The 21,982-nt window shown below is 35.4% G+C and overlaps 1 protein-coding gene across 1 annotated transcript in view; it reads right to left on the bottom strand.

Annotated features, from left to right (window-relative positions):
• LOC120877833 (zona pellucida binding protein) overlaps window positions 1-21,982 on the bottom strand; it is a 131,035-nt gene that overhangs the window by 59,305 nt on the left and 49,748 nt on the right. The window contains exon 6 of the mRNA XM_040260236.1: window positions 9,821-9,897. Coding sequence (XP_040116170.1) covers window positions 9,821-9,897 — 77 coding nt within the window. The remainder of the gene's footprint in view (window positions 1-9,820; window positions 9,898-21,982) is intronic.

Genomic DNA, 21,982 nt, shown 5'->3' with positions numbered 1-21,982 from the left:
TAAGGAATCTCCATACTGTTTTCCGTAGTGGTTGTATCAATTACATTTCCACCAACAAAGCCACCTCTGCTTAATCTCTTCTGCTTCTGTTAGGTACTTACCATTCCTGTCCCTTATTACGTCCATCCTTGGATGAAATGTTCCCTTGATATCTCTAATCTTCTTGAAGAGACTGTTCAGTTCAGTTCAGTTCAGTCGCTCAGTTGTGTCCGACTCTTTGCGACCCCATGAATCACAGCACGCCAGGCCTCCCTGTCCATCACCAACTCCCAGAGTTCACTCAGACTCACATCCATCCAGTCAGTGATCCCATCCAGCCATCTCATCCTCTGTCGTCCCCTTCTCCTCCTGCCCCCAATCCCTCCCAGCATCAGAGTCTTTTCCTCTTTTCCAATGAATCAACTCTATGCATGAGGTGGCCAAAGTACTGGAGTTTCAGCTTTAGCATCATTCCTTCCAAAGAAATCCCAGGGCTGATCTCCTTAAGAATGGACTGGTTGGATCTCCTTGCAGTCCAAGGGACTCTCAAGAGTCTTCTCCAACACCACAGTTCAAAAGCATCAATTCTTTGGTGCTCAGCCTTTTTCACAGTCCAACTCTCACATCCATACATGACTACTGGAAAAACCATAGCCTTGACTAGACGGACCTTAGTCGGCAAAGTAATGTCTCTGCTTTTGAATATGCTATCTAGGTTGGTCATAACTTTTCTTCCAAGGAGTAAGCGTCTTTTAATTTCATGGCTGCAGTCACCATCTGCAGTGATTTTGGAGCCCCCAAAAATAAAGTCTGACACTGTTTCCACTGTTTCCCCATCTATTTCCCATGAAGTGATGGGACCAGATGCCATGATCTTCGTTTTCTGAATGTTGAGCTTTAAGCCAACTTTTTTAGTTCCTCTTCACTTTCTGCCATAAGGGTGGTATCATCTGCATATCTGAGGTTACTGATATTTCTCCTGGCAGTCTTGATTCCAGCTTGTGTTTCTTCCAGTCCAGCGTTTCTCATGATGTACTCTGCATAGAGGTTAAATAAGCAGGGTAACAATATACAGCCTTGACGCACTCCTCTTCCTATTTGGAACCAGTCTGTTGTTCCATGTCCAGTTCTAATTGTTGCTTCCTGACCTGCATACAGGTTCCTCAAGAGGCAGGTCAGGTGGTCTGGTATTCCCATCTCTTTCAGAATTTTCCACAGTTTATTGTGATCCACACAGTCAAAGGCTTTGGCATAGTCAATAAAGCAGAAGTAGATGTTTTTCTGGAACTCTCTTGCTTTTTCCATGATCCAGCAGATGTTGGCAAATTGATCTCTGGTTCCTCTGCCTTTTCTAAAACCAGCTTGAACATCTGGAAGTTCACGTTTCACGTATTGTTGAAGCCTGGCTTGGAGAATTTTGAGCATTACTTTACTAGCATGTGAGATGAGTGCAATTGTGCAGTAGTTTGAGCGTTTTTTGGCATTCCTTTCTTTGGGATTGGAATGAAAACTGACCTTTTCCAGTCCTGTGGCCACTGCTAAGTTGTCCAAATTTGCCGGCGTTAGTCTTTCCCATTCTATTTTCTGCGTTGTTCATGTAAGAAGGTCTTCTTCTTTCTCTTTGCTATTCTCTGGAACTGTGTATTCAGTTGGGTGCACCTTTCCTTCAACTTTGCCTTTCGCTTCTCTTCTTTCCTCAGCTATTTGTAAAGCCTCCTCAGACAACCACTTTACCTTCTTGCATTTCTTTTCCTTTGGGATGGTTTCGATCATTGCCTCCTGTACAATATTACAAACTTCTGTCCATAGTTCTTCAGGCACTCTGTCTACCAGATCTAATCTCTTGAATCTATTCATCAACTCCACTGTATAATCATAAGGGATATGACTTAGGTCATACCTGAATGGCCTAGTGGATTTCCCTATTTTCTTTAATTTAAGCCTGAATTTTGCAATAAGGAGCTCATGATCTCTCATGGCAAAGGGGCATGCGTAACTCAACGAAGCCACGAGCCAAACCATGCAGAGCTGCCCAAGAAGACAGTTCATAGTGAAGAGTTCTAACAAAACGTGTTCCTCTGGAGGAGAAAATGGCAAACCACTCCAGGGTTCTTGCTGTGAGAACCCCATGAACAGTATGGAAAGGCAAAAAGATATGACAGGTGAATCGCCCATTAGGGAGTAGCCCCCTAATGTGCTACCTGAGAAGAGTTGGGGACAATTACTAATAGCTCCAGAAATAATGAAGTGGCTCGACAAAAGCAGAAATTATACTCAACTGTGGATGTGCCTAGTGGTGAAAGCAAAGTCCAGTGCTGTATAATACTGCATAGGAACCTGGAACGTTAGGTCCATGAATCAAGATAAACTGGACATGGTCAAACAGGAGATGGCAAATGTGAACACTGACATCTAAGGAATCAGTGAACTAAAATGGACACGAATGGGTGAATTTAATTCAGATTACCATTGTATCTACTTCTACAGGCAAGAATATTTTAGAAGAAATGGAGTAGCCTCCTTGTCAACAAAAGCATTCAAAATGCAGTAACTTGGGTGCAATGTCAAATATGACAGAATGATCTTGATTCATTTCCAAGGCAAACAGTTCAACATAACAGTAATCCAAGTTTATGCCCCAACCACTAATGCTAAAGAAGCTGAAGTTGAACAGTTCTACGAAGACTTACAAGACCTTCCAGAAGTAACACCAAAAAAAGATGCCCTTTTCATCATAAGGGATTGGAATGCAAAAGTAAGAAGTCAAGAGATACTTAGAAGTAACAGGTAAGTTTGGCCTTGGATTACAAAATGAAGCACGGCAAGACTAACAGAGTTTTGTCAAGAGAACACACTGGTCATAGCAAACAAACTTTTCCAACCACACAAGAGATGACTCTACATGTGGACATCACCAAATGGTCAGTACCAAAATCAGATTGATTCTATTGCAGCCAAAGATGGAGAAGCTATATATATACACACACACATATGTAAAAGTGTATATATCTGTAAAACTATAATTTTAAATGAAGGTGACATGAAGAATTTTCTAGACAAATAAACCTGAAAGCGTTTAACAGCACTAGAAGTCCGAGCTATATATACAAGCATACATCTGCAAAACTGTGTATCTATAAAAGTATATAATATAAAGGAGACATGAAGAATTTTCTTGATGAACAAAGTTTAATGAAAGAGTTTAATGCCACTAGAAGTCTGAGTATCTCAGTGCTCTGCCCTGGTGAGTGCACTGCCTTATAAGAAGTGATAAAGAAAGTCCAACCAGCAAATTGAAAGAGCATTTTAAAGCAACATAAAAAAGTATAAATCTCACAGCAAATATAGAATAATTTAAGACTATAAAGATGACACATATATCACATTTTAAATCAGTACAAAAGTTAGAGAAAAAAGTATAATAATAAAGAGAAAAAAGTATAAAAAACATTAGTATAAAAATTTATAATTACATGCACAATATAAAAGATGGAAATTGTGACATCCATAACATACCAGAGTCACGGATGAGGATAAATATAGACTTTTGTATGCAATTGAAGTTATCAGCTTAAAACAGACTATTATAACTAAAATATTTATATATAAGCTTGATGGTAACCACAAAGAAAATATCTTTTTAAAAAAGAAAGGAATCAGTGTATCAATGCAAAAAAAAAAAAAGCATCAAATAACAAAGAAAGACAGCAACATTGGAATAAAGGAACAAAAGAACTACAAAACATACAGAAAATAATTAACAAAATGACAGTCGTAGGCCCTTACCTATCAATAATAATCATAAATGTAAACTGATTAAACTCTCTAGTAAAAAACATACCATAGCTTAATGGATAAAACAAGATGATCCAACTACATGCTGTCTACCGAGATTAACTTTAGAGTTAACTACACTTCACTGAGAGGCTGAAAGTAAAACATGGAAAAAGATACCCTGATTTAAATGCATTGGGTGTTTCAGTTCAGTTCAGTTGCTCAGTCATGTCCAACTCTTTGCGACCCCATGAATCACAGCACACCAGGCCTCCCTGTCCATCACCAACTCCCAGAGTTCACTCAAACTCATCTCATCCTCTGTTGTCCCCTTCTCCTCCTGCCCCCAATCCCTCCCCGCATCAGAGTCTTTTCCAATGAGTCAACTCTTCGCATGAGGTGGCCAAAGTACTGGAGTTTCAGCTTTAGCATCATTCCTTCCAAAGAACACATAGGACTGATCTCCTTTAGAATGGACTGGTTGGATCTCCTTGCAGTCCAAGGGACTCTCAAGAGTCTTCTCCAACACCACAGTTCAAAAGCATAAATTCTTTGGCACTCAGCTTTCTTCATAGTCCAACTCTCACATCCATACATGACCACAGGAAAAACCATAGCCTTGACTAGACGGACCTCTGCTGGCAAAGTAATGTCTCTGCTTTTGAATATGCTATCTAGGTTGGTCATAACTTTTCTTCCAAGGAGTAAGCATCTTTTAATTTCATGGCTGCAATCACCATCTGCAGTGATTTTGGAGCCCAGAAAAATAAAGTCTGACACTGTTTCCACTGTTTCCTCATCTATTTGCCATGAAGTGATGGGACCAGATTCCATGATCTTCGTTTTCTGAATTTGAGCTTTAAGCCAACTTTTTCACTCTCCTCTTTCACTTTCATCAAGAGGCTTTTGAGTTCCTCTTCACTTTCTGCCATAAGGGTGGTGTCATCTGCATATCTGAGGTGATTGATATTTCTCCCAGCAATCTTAATTCCAGCTTGTGCTTCTTCCAGCCCAGCATTTCTCATGTTCTCACTGGGTGTATATAAACACCCAATGCATTTAAATAAATGTATAAAGCAATTACTGACATATCTGAAAGCAAGAACAGACATCAATACAATAATAATAGACTTCAATACTCCAATTTGAATAACCAACAGAATATTCAGAGAGCAAATCACTAAAGAACCATCAGGCTTGAACAATACAACAGATCACGTGAACTTAACAGATACACAGAATGTTCCAAATGAACTTAGGATACATGGAATGCTCCAGAGAACGTTCCAATGTCAGCAGAAGAATATGTATTCTTCTCAAGTGCATACAAATATTCTACAAGATGGATCACAAAACATCTCATTATGAATATGGAAAATACTAAACTCAAATGAAGTATTATCTTCCAACCACAATGAAATGAACCTAGAAATCAATAACAGAAGGAAAATGAAACAATTTACAAATATGTGGAATTTAACATATCCTGGAACCACTGGGTCAAAGAAGGCAAATAAGAAAATATCATGAGACAAATGTAAACAAAACACAAAATACTAAAATTTATAAGATGCAGAAAAAGCAATATTACAAGTACATTAACAACAATAAAAGCCTACATTAGAAAAAAAGAAAAATATCAAATAAACAACATAAGTTTATGTCTGAAGAAACCAGAAAAAGAAATACAAAGAAGTAAAGAAAAAAAAATATTAGGGAAGAAATAAACTATAAAAGAGAAAAACAATAGAACAATGAGGAAACCAAGAGCTGTTTTTTAAAAAATAATCTAAAAAGACAAACAATTATCAAGACTAACAACAACAAAAAGGAGAGAACACTTGAATAAATAAAATCAGAAATGTAAGGGGACATATTACAACTGATATCACAGAAAGATAAAAGGTGATAAAGGACTATTATGTAAAACTATATGCCAATAAACTGAATAAGTTAGAATATATAGCAAATTCCTATAAACATACAAAATACAGAGACGGAATTAAAAATTTAAAAAAACAAAAAAGACAAACAGATCAATAACAAGAAGACTGAACCAGTTATCAAAAACCAACTAGCTAAAGAATTCCAGGACCAGATGTCTGATACATGAATTATACCAAATATTTAAAGAATTAATACCAAAACTGCTTAAACTTCATTCAAAAAATGGAAGCGTGAACACTTCCAAACATATTTTGTGAGGCCAGTACCACTCTGATACCAAAACCAAACAAAGACACCAAAATTTAACAAAAAATTATAATATTCCTGATTAACACACATATAAGAATCCTCAATTAAATACTAGAAAATCAAATTCAACAACATATTAAAAGGATCATATACCATGACCAAGTGAGATGTATCCCTGCAATGCAAGGATCTTTCAACATACACAAATCAGTCATTAACAGAATGAAAAATAGAAATCATGTATTATTGCAATAAATGTAGAAAAAAAGCATGATTTCACATCCATTCATAAAGAAATTTCTCAGTAAAGTAGGAATATTAGGAACTTACTTAAACTCAACACTGTAATTAAGTTCATATACAAAAATTCCACAGCTAGCATCATATTCAAAAGTGAAAAACTGAGTTTTTTGTCTAAGAGCAGGACAAAGAAAGGATACCCAGTTTGCCACTTTAATTTCAGAACACTGAAATTCCTAAGGAGAACAATTAGAAAAGAAAAACAAATAAGAGGTATCTAAATCTGGCAGAAAGAAGTAAAATCATCTCTGTTTGCAGATGACATGTTCATATATTCAAGAAGTTCTAAGGACTCCACAAAAGAATAGCAAATTCAGTAAAAGCTGCATGATATAAAATCAACAGAAGAAATGCTGCATTTCTATACATAAGCAAGAAACTATCTAAAAAGGAAATCAAGAAAATAATAACATTTACATGAATACCAAGAAAAAATAAAATACTTATAAATAATATGAAGTACAAAGATGAGAGTCTTGTACATCAAAAACTATAAAACACGGATGAGAGAAATTTTTTTTCAATAAATTGAAAGACACCCTACATTCAGATGGAAGAATATTATTAAAATGTCCAGAATATATAAAGGGATATAGACATTCAATGCAATGTTTCCAAATCCCAATGGCATTCCCCCGCAATCAAAAAAAAAATTCATCTGGAACTACAAAATACACCAAAGAGTCAAAGCAACTTTGAGTAAGATAAATAAAGTTGAAAGCATCACACGTTCTGATTTCAAATTACTTTACAAAGCTATATTGACCCAAACAATATGATACTGGCATAAAAACAGACATACTGATCAATGAAACAGAATAGAGTATTCAGAAATAAACCCACATATATATTGTCAACTGGTCTTACACAGAGAGTGAGAGTCAAGAATGTACAATGTTGAAAGAATAGTCTCTTCAATAAATGGAGCTGGGCAAATGATTTTTCCAGATGAAGAACAAAAGTAGATCTTTACCTTACACCTTACACAAAAATAAATTCAAATATACTAAAGATTTAAATGTAAGGCATGAAACTAAAATATCTAAGAAAATACTGAGAAAAAAAGTTTGATATTAGCCTTAGCAATGACAACCACAAGCAAAGCAGCTGCGACGATACTCATCTCACACACTAGTAAGGTACTGCTCAAAATTCTCCAAGCCAGGCTTCAGCAATATGTGAACTGTGAACTTCCAGATGTTCAAGTTGGTTTTAGAAAAGGCAGAGGAACCAGAGATCAAATTGCCAACATCCAAGGGATCATCGAACAAGCAAGAGAGTTCCAGAAAAACATCTATTTCTGCTTTATTGACTTTGCCAAAGTCTTTGACTGTGTGGATCACAATAAACTGTGGAAAATTCTGAAAGAGATGGGAATACCAGACTACCTGACCTGCCTCTTGAGAAATCTGTATGCAGGTCACAAAGCAACAGTCAGAACTTGACATGGAACAACAGACTAGTTCCAAATAGGAAAGGGAGTACGTCAAGGCTGTATATTGTCACCCTGCTTATTTAACTTCTATGCAGAGTACCTCATGAGCAACGCTGGGCTGGAAGAAGCACAAGCTGGAATCAAGATTGCTGGGAGAAATATCAATAACCTCAAGACATGCAGATGCACTTTATTGCAGAAAGTGAAGAGGAACTAAAAAGCCTCTTGATGAAAGTAAAAGAAGAGAGCAAAAAAGCTGGCTTGAAGCTCAGCATTCAGAAAACTAAGATCACGGCATCCAGTCCCATCACTTCACGGGAAATAGATGAAATAGCGGAAATAGTGCCAGACTTTATCTTGGGGGGTGCTCCAAAATCACTGCAGATGATGACTGCAGCCATGAAATTAAAAGATGTAAGATGAAATTAAAAGATTAAAAGGAGTAATCCTTGGAAGGAAAGTTATGACCAACTAAGACAGCCTATTAAAAAGCAGAGACGTTACTTTGCCAACAAAGGTCCGTCTAGTCAAGGCTATGGTTTTTCCAGTGGTCATGTATCGATGTGAGAGTTGGACTATAAAGAAAACTGAGCACTGAAAAATTGACGCTTTTGAACTGTGGTGTTGGAGAAGACTCTTAGAGTCCCTCCGACTGCAAGGAGATCCAACCAGTCCATCCTCAAGGAGATCAGTCCTGTGTTCACTGGAAGGACTGATGCTGAAGCTGAAACTCCAATCCTTTGGTCACCTGACGCGAAGAGCTGACTCCTTTGAAAAGACCATGATGCTAGGAAAGATTGAGGTCAGGAGGAGAAGAGGACGACAGAGGATGAGATGGTTGGATGGCATCACCGACTCGATGGACATGGTTTGGGTGGACTCCGGGAGTTGGTGATGGACAGGGAGGCCTGGTGTGCTGCAGTTCATGGGGTCTCAAAGAGTCGGACATGACTAAGTGAGTGAACTGAAATGAACTGAACTGAAGCTGTCTTTTAGGAGGCTAAGTTACTTAATTGCTCAATTGTGTCTGACTCTGCAACCCCATGGACTGTAGCCTGCAAGGCTCCTCTGACCCTGGAATTTTCCAGGCAAGAATACTGGAGTGGGTGGCCATTTCCTTCTCCAGGGGATTTTCCTGACCCAGGGACTGAACCTAGGTCTCTTGCAGGAAGATTCTTTACCATCTGAGCCACCAGGGAAGCCCTTCAGGGGGCTTAGTGAGTACTAATTTAAGAAATCATTCTCCTGTCAATTTCACTGGGTAAACATTATAAATGTTGACCTATGAAATATGCATTACCTATGATTTTCATAGGAAACTGTCACAATCATCATAACGTAAATTATTTTATATCCAAAATATTTTAAAATATTATTTTAAATTAAGTGTTCAGGGTCATTGTGATTCCCAGGTGGCACTAGAGGTAAAGAATCCGCCTGCAATGTACTGAGACCTTGGTTCAATCCTGGGTTTGGGAAGGTCTAGTAGAGAAGGGAATGGGTACCCACTCCAGCATTCTTGCCTGGAGAATTCCATGGACAGTGGGGCCTGGCAGGCTACAGTCCATAGGGTTGCAAAGAGAGGAACATGACTGAGAGGAACACTTGCAGTTTCAGAATCATTGAAGAGTAATTTGAAGTAGGAAAATCTGCCATAAATTTACTGAGCATAAATAATATGTTAAGTATAATGTAAAAGAGAAACTAAACTGCTGCTGGGAATTACAGTGTAATTTTCATCCTAAGCATAGATACAATATGCTGGGTACAGAGCAATATGAAAACAATTAACAAACAGTATAGATCAAATTTATTATTTAGGATGAATAATAGTGACAGGGAGAGAATTCTGATTATTAGGTATAAATTAATTTGCAACAGCAAGTAAGACCATATAAATGGGAAAATCCAATTTCCTAATATAATCAGTTAAAAATGCTAAATTTCAAAGCATTTCTTAAAAACATTAATTCTACTAAATTCTTATTATTTGATGTTATTTGATGAAGTTTTATTTTTATTGTTGAATTCCCTAAGAGTGTGTTTTGAGGGTAGTGGTGATGTGTTTTATAAATAGCTAAGATGCTTACTTACACACTGAGCATGTTCTCTTTTTTCTCACCTCACATAACATACCTTAGATAGTCTTTTGGAAGATTCACAACTATGGTCTGCACATGGCTTGGGTCCTTTTTCAGTGTCTAGAGATGAAACTGAGAAAATAAATTATATTTTATTATGGTTCTAAAGTACTATATTACAATATTTATATTGGCTTTTGAAATATAAAACAGGCCATGTATCTAATATTTCTATTCCACTAAAAACTAAAGCAATTTTCCAAATGTTAACTCACTCTTTTTAACTAAAAATCTAAGGTAATAATGTGTTTTATGTAAGTTAGGAAACCTCAGCATTGCAGTAAACTTAAGAGTTAATGAACTAATTTGATAGTATTTGGCAATTCATTTCATATAATTTTTGACAATGAAATAGTTTATCTTTTGTACCATATAATGTATACATGTATTTATTTTACCTTTTGTACCATATATGTGGATATATGTATGTATAAATGTATTTATTCATTCAACAGTCTACTTAACTCTACCCATATAATATTGTATATATCATCTGACTGACTCAATTCTTAATCTCCACAAAGAGATATATCATTATAATACTGGAAAATGAAAGAAGCTGAACTACAGTAGTAGCCAGGGTAACTAAAATGAACATGTTCATAAATGAGTGCATTCGGGTACCTATTTATTCATTAGGTAGTTATCAAGAGTCTGTTACTTACTAAGAGTTAATCTAGGAGCCTCAAAGATATAAGTGATCAAAATCTACAAACTCCCTGAATTTTGGAAATGACATTCTAATCCATAAAATTAGAATAAAGAATGATACATACAAACAATAAGCAATCATCATTAGAGAAACATTTTGTGTTGTAGGGTGATAAATATAAGAAAAGAAAGAGCAAGGATATAGCCTACAAAACTGCCCTTCAAGAGTGAGAGAGAAATTAAAACTTTCTTAAATAAGACCAGCTGAGGGAGTTTGTGACCACTAGACTTGCCAGCAAGAACCGCTCAGGAAAATCCTAAGGTGAAATGGAAAAACACTAGATAGTAACAGGAAGCTATGTGAAGAGAAATAAAGACCTCGACAAAGGTAAATACATGGACAAGGGTAAAAGCTACCATTATTGGATTCAGATTGGATTGTAACAGCGATTTTATATATATGATTTAAGAGTCTAATATACTTGACAAAAAATAGTCTAAAAGCTAGTATTATTGTAACTTTGGTTTGTAACTTTACATCTTGTTTTATATAATTTGAGAGACTAATTCATTTAAAATAATTATTAATTTATATTTAGGGGCACACAGTTTATAAAATAGTAATTCTATGTCATCAACAATTGAAAAGAGTGGGAATAGAGCTCTTAAGGGAGATTTTTCACATATAGTATAGAAACTAAGTTTGTGTAATTCATACTAGAGTATTATAAATTAGCAATGTTAAATGTAATTCCCAAAGAACAACAAAGAAAAAAAACTACAAACTATATACAAAAAGAAATGAGAAACATTTCACATTTAACTACAAAAAGTCAACTAGACAAAAAAGACTATAATGAAGGAAATGAAAAACAAAAGCAAAAAGAAAGTAACAAAATGGCATAGGTAAATCCTGCATTATCAATAATCAATTTAAAACTAAATGGGTTAAATTCTCAAACCAAATGATAAAGATTTAAGAAGGAATAAAAAACATAATCCAACTATATAATGTCTCACTTAAGAGTTGCTATACTCATGAGAGATAGAATAGACTTAAAATCAAGAAAGGGTATAAGAGACAAATAAAGACACTATATATTAATAAAAGGTTTAACACAGCAAGAATATGTAACAATTATAAACACTTACATATAAACCAGACCATGAAAATTTTTGAAGTAAAAATTAACAGAATTCAAAAGAGAAATGCACATGTCTACAATATTATTTGGAGGCTTCAATATCTCATAATAATGGATAGAAGAGTCAGAAAGAAGATAACTAAGGAAATAGAGGTTATTAATAACACAGTAATAACCTCAAATTGGATGACTGTAGTGGTGGATTCTAACAACAGTCAGAAGAAGAACTGATACCAGTCCTCTCAAACATTTCTAAAAAGTTGAAGAGGCGATAACAATTCTACACTCATCTTTAAAAGCCAGCATTACCTGAACACAAAAGCCAGACAAAGACACTGTAAGAACAGAAAACTACAGATCATAATCCTAATTAACACTGATGCAAAACTTGACAGAAGACTAACAGATCGAATTCAGGTGCTTATTAACAGCACTACATACCATGAGTAAGTTGGGTTTATTGCCAGAATTCTAGAATGGGTCAACGTAAAAAAATTAATCATTGTTATATACCACATGAAGAGTGAAGGGGAAAAACCCATAGGAACATCTCATTTCACGCAGGAAAGGCATTTTACAAAGATCAATATAATTTCATGAAGAAAAAGGTTAAAAAATACAGGAATAGGAGGAAAATAACAGAGCATAATAAAACCATATATGAAAATCCATAACAAACATCATGTTGATGAACAAAAGACTAAAAACTTCACCTCTACATTGAGGAACAAGCAAGGAAGTACACATTTGCCATTATATCTCAAGACAGTAATGAAGTTCTAGCCAGTGTATTTCAGAGAAGGCAATGGCACCCCACTCCAGTGCTCTTGCCTGGAAACTCCCATGGACGGAGGTAGGCTGCAGTCCATGGGGTCGCTAAGAGTCGGACACGACTGGGTGACTTCACTTTCACTTTTCACTTTCATACATTGGAGAAGGAAATGGCAACCCACTCCAGTGTTCTTGCCTGGAGAATCCCAGGGACGGGGGAGCTTGGTGGGCTGCCATCCATGGGGTCGCACAGAGTCGGACATGACTGAAGTGACTCAGCAGTAGCAGCCAGTGTATTGTGGCAAGAAAACAAAATAAGAAGTATCCAAACTGGAAAAGAGGTAGGAAAATTATTTCTATTCACAGATGACATGATCTCATATGTAAACATTTAAAGTTTCCAAAAATAAAACTGTAGGAAGTAATAGATAAATGCAGCAAAGTTGCACAATACAAAGTCAATATGCAAATCAGTTGAATTTCTATACACTACAGTGAATACCTTTTTGGTGTTATTACAAATGGAATCACTATTATACCATCAAAAAGAATAAAATAAAATACTTAGGAATTAACTAAACCAAGGGGATGAAAGACATATCATGAAAACTACAAAGCATCGTTAAAAGTGAAAGAAGATATAAGTAAATACAAATGCATCCAATGTTCATAGATTGGAAAATATAATATTGCTAAAATGTCAATACCAGACAAAATCTATAGACTCAATGCAATCAATTTCAAAATCCCAACTACATTTTTTCCAGAAACAGAAAAATCCAATTTAAAATTCATGTGGAATCACAGGGGACTTCATATAGCCAAAACTCCTGAAGAAGACTAAAGCTAGAAATCACAATTCCTGATTTTCATAGTTCATTACAAAGCTGCAGTAACCAAAACAGTGTGTTATTTGCATAAAGACAGAAATATATACTAATGGAATAGACAACACAGAAATAAGCTCTTACATTATTGGTCAAATGATTTTTGACAAGGTGTCAAGACTATTCAGTGGGGAGAGCAGAGTCTTTTAATAAATGGTGCTGAGAAAACTGGATATCCACATGCAAAAGAATGATTTTGGATTCTTTCCTAATAGCATATATACAAATTAACTCAAAATGGATCAAATTTCTAAGTATAAGAGCTAAAACTACAAAGTTCTTAGAAGAAAACTTATGGGAAAAGCTTAACTGGACTTGGCAATGGTTTCTTTGATATGTTATCAAGGGTACAAGCAATAAAAAAATAGACAAAAATTTGAAAAAAAAATTATGTGCATCAAAAAAACCACAATTTGTCAAAAGGCAATCTACAGAATGTGAGAAAATATTTACAAATTGCATATCTGCTATGGGATAAAGATACAGAACATTTGGAGAATTCCTAAAACTCAATATTGAAAAACCAAACAGTCAGATTAAAAAAATGGGCAATGAATGTGAATAGACATTTCCCCAAATAAGATGTACAAATGGCCCATAAGCTCAGAAAAAGATGTTTAACAAAACCAATTACTAGGGAAATGCAAATCAAAACTATAATGAGACATTACCACATACCCATTAGGATGATTGCAATGAAAACAAAAGAAAATAACAAGCTGGTGAAGACGTGGTGAATTGGAACTCTTGTACACTGTTAGTGGGAATGTAAAATGGTGTAGCTACTGCATAAAACAGTGCAGCAGTTCCTCAAGAAAAAAATTATTATTATGACCTAGGAAATACACCACTGAGTATATACCCAAAAAAAGAACTGAATGTGGGGTCTCAAAGAGATACATATACACCCATAAGCAGCATTATCCACAACAGTAAACTGTGAAAACAACCCAAGTGGTCACTGGTGCATCCATGGAGAAGCAAAATGTATATGTTATACAGAATGAAATATTATTAGATCTCACAAAGGAAGGAAATCCTGCCATATGTTACAACATGGATGAAATTTGAGGACCTGTTGCTAAGTGAAATTAGCCAGAACAAAAAGAAAACTACTGTACGATTCCACTTACATGAGAATTTAGTTAAATCACACAGATAACAAAGTAGAATGGTAGATGCTAGGGGATGCAGTGATATTAGCAGCTTATTGTTTAACAGAAAGAGAATATCAGCTTTCCAAGATGAAAGTGTTTTGGAGACAATGAAAACAAATAGGCATGAATGAATTTAGTACAACTTAACTGTATACTTGAAATGGTTAAGATTAATTTTATGTTATATGTATTTTACCACAATAAGAAAATAGAAAAAAATAAAAATAAAAGAATTATATCAGACTTCTCTTTGGAAACCATGCAAACAAGAAGAGAATAGTGTGAATGATTTTTAACACAGTATTGAAAGGGGAAAAAATACCACCAAACTAAAATACTAAATTCCATGAAATTATTCTTTAAAACTGAAGTTAAAAACAAAGAATTTCTCAGAAAAACAAAAATTGAGAGAATCTGTCACTAGAAACCCAGACTTGCAAGAAACATTAAAAGAAGTTCTTCATAAAGAAGAAAAATAATATGTACCTAAAACTCAGATCTTCCCTGGAAGTACAGTGGTTAAGACTCCATGCTTCCAACATAGAGAGCATGGGTTCAGTCTCTGCTCTGAGATCTCACATGCCTTGGAGCAACTAAGCCCATGCACCACAACCACTGAGGCTGCATGCCACAACCACAGAAGCCCAGGCATCGAGAGCCTGTGCTCTGCAACATGCGAAACCGCCACAATGAAAAGCCACTGCACTGCAATGAAAAGTAGCCCCTATTCTCCACAGCTAGAGAAAGCCTGTGCACAGCAAAGAAGACCCAATGCAGCCAATAATAATAGTGAATAACTAAAATAAATATTTTTTAAAAAAATAAACAAAATATAGGAAAAGCATAAGAGAAGGAATAAAAGAAGGTAATATAAATATTTTTCTTATTTGACAATGGCTTGTTCAAAATAATAAAGTGAACAATGTACTAACTGACTAAAATTTATGGATGAGTAAAATAAATTACTACATTTTTATAAGGGAAGAGAGGACAAACTTTGTAATTCTGTTCTAAAGTGATTGTGGTGGTGGTTCAGTCACTAAGTCATGTCCGACTCTTACAACCCCATAGACTGTAGTCTGCCAGGCTCCTTTCTCCATGGGATTCTTCAGGCAAGAATACTGAAGTGGGTTGTCATTTCCTTCTCCAGAGGATCTTCCTGACCCAGGAATTGAACCCAGGTCTCCTGCACTGCAGGAAATTCTTTACCAACTGAGCTATGAGGGAAGCCTTAACAGTGAATGTACCACCCATGAAATGGTACAGCATTATTTGAAAGCAGACGCTGTAAATGTCTACTGCAAACTATAGGGCAACCACCTAGAGTAAAAATAAATTATAATTGATATGCTAAGAGAAACAAATGGAATCGTATAAATGCTTGGCCAAAACCAGAAACAGCAGAAAAAGAAGACAAAAAAGAAACAAACGGGTAACAAATACAGAACAGTAATGACTGTGGTAAATGTTAATCCAACTCCTTAAAGTCAATGGTTTAAAATCACCAATTAAAAGACAGAATGTCAGGATGAATTTTTTCAAGACCTAATTATATCTTGTCTACAAAAGACCTGCTTTATACACAGACACTGATAAGACTAAAAGTAAAGAGGTGTAGAAAAATATATCATGCGAACACGAATCAAAAGAAAGCTGGAACAGCAATATTTACTTTTGACAAAAGAGACATCAGGAATATAAAAATTATCACAGAAAAATAAGGTCATTATATAACGGTAAAGGAGCCAATTTTCCAAGAAGACATAACAGGCTTTAATGTATACAAGCCTAAAACACATTGTTTATAATCATGACACAAAAACTGATTAGAACTATAAGGAGAAAGAACAACCCACAAATATACATTGAAACATCAACATGTATCAGTAACTGACAATTCTAAAAAGCAAAAAAATCAGTAAGGACACAGTTGACCTGAAGCACACAATCAATCAACTGGACCCAATTGATAATTACAGAATATCTTATCCAACTATAAAAATCCTTCTTAAGCTCACATGGAACATTCACCATGCCATACCACATTCTGGGCCTTTAAAAATACTTTGAAGATTTTTTAAAAATAGAAATTATACAATGTATGCTCTCAGACTACAATGAATTAAACTAGAAATCCATAACAGAGATACCTGGAATGTCCCCAAACACATGGACATTAAATAACAGACTAGTATGTTACACACAGTAGAGAAGTCTCAAGAGAAATTTGAAAATATTTTATAGTAAATGAAAGTGAAAATACCACTTACCAAAATTTTCAGGATTCAGTAAAAGCAGTGTTTAGAGAAAACCTTAGTGCCAAATTAAAAAAATTAGAAGAAAAACAAAATCAATACTTAAAGCTTTTACTTTTAGGAAAATAAAAAAGGGCAACTTCAATAGGAGAAAACAGAAGAAGGAAAATATAAAAACTAAAACAGAAATGAATAAAACTAAGAAATGAGTGAAGAAAATAAATGAAGACACTGCAGGCAGACGCTTTAACCTCCGAGCCACCAGGGAAGCCCGAAGAAAGAACAAAGAAGATGAGATTTAAAAAATAAAGAATAGAAAAAAATAAACGAAAATGAAAATTGGTTCTTTGAAAAGATCAACAAAATTGACAAACACCTAGACAAAGAAAAACAAGAAATGAAAGTAGAAGACATTATTATCTACCTTTCATAAATAAGGACTGTAAGAATATTATGTACATTTATATGCCAAAAATTATTAAGACATAACCTAGATGAAACAGATGAAAATATAAATTATCTAAACTGACCCAAGAAGAGACAAAATATGAACAGGCATATAACAAAGAGATCAAATCAGTAACTGATGATCTTCCGATAAAGAACACCATGGACCCAATAGCTTGAGTGGTGGGACATGATTAATTCATTAAACCAAGATACAAGATTCATTAAAAAAAACCAACAAATTTCTATACACTAGTGATGAACAATGGAAAAAATAAAATTATTGCACTTAAATAGCTTCAAAACAATAAACATACATAGTAATAACTTTATCAAAAGGTGCAGGACTTATACATTGAACAGTATAAAGCATTGCTGACAGAAATTAAAGAAGTCTGCTATGGTCTAAGTATGTTATATCCTCTCCCATTCACATGTTGAAATCCTACTGTACATTATGATGATATAAGGAGATAAGAGTTTGCAGGAGGTGCTTAAGTCACAAGAATAGAGCCTCAATGAAATCATTAGACCTTCTGATATGTGAGGACATAATGAAAATCCGTAACTCTCAAGAGGGTTCCTGCCAAACATGGTGGCACTGTGACCTCAGAATTACAGCTTCCAGAAATGTGTAAAACAAATTTCCATTGTTTATAAGCTACCCAGTTTATTGTATTTGTTACAGCAGCCCAATCAACTAAGACAAAGTCCTAAACAAATGCAAAGATATCCTGTGCTCATGGACTCAAAGACAATATTGTTATGCAGGTAATACTGGTCAAAGACATCTATAGATTCAATATCTACCACAGTGCCTAGCGAAATCCCTCTCTTGACCCAATGACCTTGTTTGGCAGGAATGGAAAAGCAAGTGTGAAAAAACATATGGAACTGCAACTGACTTCAAATAGCCAAAACAATGCTGAAAAGGAAGGACAAAATGTAAGGACTGCCATTTCCCAATTTCAAATATTACTACAGCACAGCTTCTATCAAAATGTTATGATTAAAAGAGTGTGGTATTGGCACAAGGACAGGCATACAATGAAACAGAATTAAGAGTCCAGAAATAAACCCACATATCTGTGGCTAAATAACTTTCAACAAGGGTACCATGACAATTTAATGAGAAAAAAAGTCTCTCCAAAATTGGTACTGGGACAACTGTACATCCACATTCAAAAGTATGAGGTTGGACCTATATTTCACAGCATATACAAAAATTCACTCAAAATGAATCTGAGACCTAAAGGTAGATAGCAAACTTCAAAATTCTTTGAAAGAAACAAATTGAATACACATCAAGCAAAATGAACTCAAATAAAAAACCTAATATTAAACCTCAAAGAATAAAAAAAATTGCACTAATGCCAATATTAGCAGAAGGAGATGATAGATTACAGCAGAAATAAATGAAATAGAGATAGAAAAATAGAAATGATTAACAAAACCAAAACTTAGTTTTTTAAAAGATAAGCAAAACTGACAATGTTTAGCTAGAATAAGAAATAAAGGAGGACCCAAATAAGTGAAATTATAAATTAAAGAGAAGACATTACTCTGATACCATACAAATACACAGGAGCCGAAGAGACTACTGTGAGTATTTACTACTCACAGTAGTAGTTACCTACTAGTAGGTACTAGTAGTTACCTTGGAGAAGGCAATGGCACCCCACTCCAGTACTCTTGCCTGGAAAATCCCATGGGCGGAGGAGCCTGGTAGGCTGCAGTCCATGGGGTCTCGAAGAGTCGGACACGACTGAGCGACTTCACTTTCACTTTTCACTTTCATGCTTTGGAGGAGGAAATGGCAACCCACTCCAGTGTTCTTGCCTGGAGAATCCCAGGGATGGCAGGGCCTGGTGGGCTGCCGTCTATGGGGTCACACAGAGTCAGATACAACTGAAGTGGCTTAGCAGCAGCAGCAGCAGCAGTAGTTACCTAGAACTGAACAACTTAGAAGAAACTGATAAATTCCCAGAAACTGAAACCTACCAAGACTGAATCATAAAGAAATAGAAATTTTTCAACAGATCAATAGTAATGAGAGATAGAATCAGTAACCAAACACCCCTCCACCCCAAAACTCCAGAACCAGATGGCTTCACTGGGGAACTGCATCAAATATTTGAAGAACTAATGTTAATCTTTCTCAAACTTCCAAAAATTGAAGAGGAGGTCACATGTTCAAATGATTTTACAAGGCCTGATATGAAATCCAGATAAGAACACTAACAGAAAAAAAAAAAAACAAACCTGCAGACCAATATTCACGATGAATATAGATAGAAAAATTCTCAACAAAATAGTACCAAGCCAAAATGAATAGCAGGTTAAAAGCTTCAAACAATATGAGCAAGTGCAATTCATCTCTGAGAGGCAAGGAAGTTTCAACATATGTAAACAAATGTGATTCATTACATTAACAGAATGAAAAAATTAAAACCATATGGTCATCTCAATATATGCAAGAATGTATTTGACAAAATCCAACATCTATTCATAATAAAACATCTCAAAATTGGATACAGAATGAATATACCTCAACATAATAATGGCCATATATAGCAAGTCCACAGCTAACATCATGCTCAATATGAAAGGTTGAAAGATTTTCTTCTAAAATCAAGAACAGAAACAAGAAAAGGATCCCTATTGTCATTAAATCTATGATAACAGAACTGAAGTCCTAGCTAGTTAAGCAAGACAAAAGTGAAACTGTCTTTGTCTGCATATGACTAAAGACTGCACCAAAAACTGTTAAGACTTATTAAGAGAATTTGGGGAGAAGAAAATGGCAACCCAGTATGACAACCCACTCCAGTACTCTTGCCTGGAAAAGGCCATGGACAGAGGAGCCTAGTGGGCTGCAGTCCATGGGGCTACATGACTGAGCACACACGCATGAGGAGGGTGGGAGGAGATGGGTTGGTAGCAATAAACTGGTAGAAATAAAATTTTAAAAAGAATTTGGATACATTTCAGGATGTAAAATCAATATCCAAAATTGGTATAATTTCATCTGGTCCCATCAGTTCATGGCAAATAGATGGGGAAACAGTGGAAACAGTGTCAGACTTTATTTTGGGGGGCTCCAAAATCACTGCAGATGGTGACTGCAGCCATGAAATTAAAAGACGCTTACTCCTTGGAAGAAAAGTTATGACCAACCTAGATAGCATATTCAAAAGCAGAGACATTACTTTCCCGACTAAGGTCCATCTAGTCAAGGCTATGGTTTTTCCAGTGGTCATGTATGGATGTGAGAGTTGGACTGTGAAGAAAGCTGAGCACCAAAGAATTAATGCTTTTGAACTGTGGTGTTGGAGAAGACTCTTGAGAGTCCCTTGGACTGCAAGGAGATCCAACCAGTCCATTCTGAAGATCAGCCCTGGGATTTCTTTGGAAGGAATGATGCTAAAGCTGAAGCTCCAGTACTTTGGCCACCTCATGCGAAGAGCTGACTCATTGGAAAAGACTCTAATGCTGGGAGGGATTAGGGGCAGGAGGAGAAGAGGACGACCAAGGATGAGATGGCTGGATGGCATCATGGACTCGATGGACGTGAGTCTGAGTGAACTCCGGGAGATGGTGATGAACAGGGAGGCCTACCGTGCTGTGATTCATGGGGTCGCAAAGAGTCAGACATGACTGAGCAACTGAACTGAACTGAACTGAATAACAAATTATCTGAAAAGAAATAAACAAAACCATCCTATTGACAATACCATAAAAAAATATGTAGAATTAAATTTAAACAAGGAGGCAAAGATCCATGCAATGAAAACTATAAGACAATGATGAAGGAAACTGAAGAAGACACAAATAAGTAAGGCTATCTCATGTTCATAAATTGAATGGAATTAATATTATTAAAATAGCCATACAACTCAAACCAATCTATGGATTCAATGTAATCTCTCCTAAAATTCCAATGTATTTTTTAACAGAAACAGAAAAAAAATCCTGAAATTTGTGTAAGATCACAAAACAACCCAAATAACTAATGCCGGCCTAAGAAATAACGAAGCTGGAAGTATCACACTTCTAATTTCAAATTATACTACAAAGGTATAGTTGTCAAAACAATACGGTACTGGCATAAAAACAGACACACAGTCCTATGGAATAGAACTGAAGGTTCAGGAAATAAACCTATGCATGTAAGGTCAACTAATATTTGACAAGAAAGTCAAGAATACCTAGCAGAGAACACGTACTCTACATAATAAACAATATTGGAAAAATTTGATATTCAAATGTAAAAGAATGAAACTATACTCCTATCTTATACTACTCATAATAATTAGCTCAAAAAGGATTAAAGATTTAAGTGTAAACCTAAACCATAAAACTCCTAGGAGAAAACACAGGGGAAAAGTTCCTCAACAGTGGTGTTAGAAATGACTTTATGAATATGACAACAAATCACAAGCAATAAAAAAAAAATACACAAAGGACACTACATACAACTGAAAAAAGATTCTTCAGAGCAAAGGAAACAATCAACAAACTGAAAAAACAACCTAGAGAATTGTATAAAACATTTGATAATCCCATAAGTTTGGTAAGACAAGAATATTCAAACTATATAAGAAACTCACACACACACACAAAAAAAGAAACTCACACATTTCAAAAGCAAAAAAAAAAAAATTAATAATAACCCATTTAAAAACTGAAAATGACCTGAACAGACAATTTTTTCTAAAAAGGGATTCAAATGGCCAACAGGTAAGTGAAAAGGTGCTCAAAATCACAAATTATCAGGGAAATGAAATTCAAAACCATGACAGATTACCCACACCAGTTACAATGATTATTATCTAAGAGATAAG

Source organism: Oryx dammah, unplaced genomic scaffold (assembly GCF_014754425.2).
Source record: "Oryx dammah isolate SB20612 unplaced genomic scaffold, SCBI_Odam_1.1 HiC_scaffold_18, whole genome shotgun sequence".
Lineage (NCBI taxonomy): Eukaryota > Metazoa > Chordata > Mammalia > Artiodactyla > Bovidae > Oryx > Oryx dammah.
Note: the sequence above shows the minus strand (reverse complement) of the source record. Positions and strands in the feature narration are given on the sequence as shown.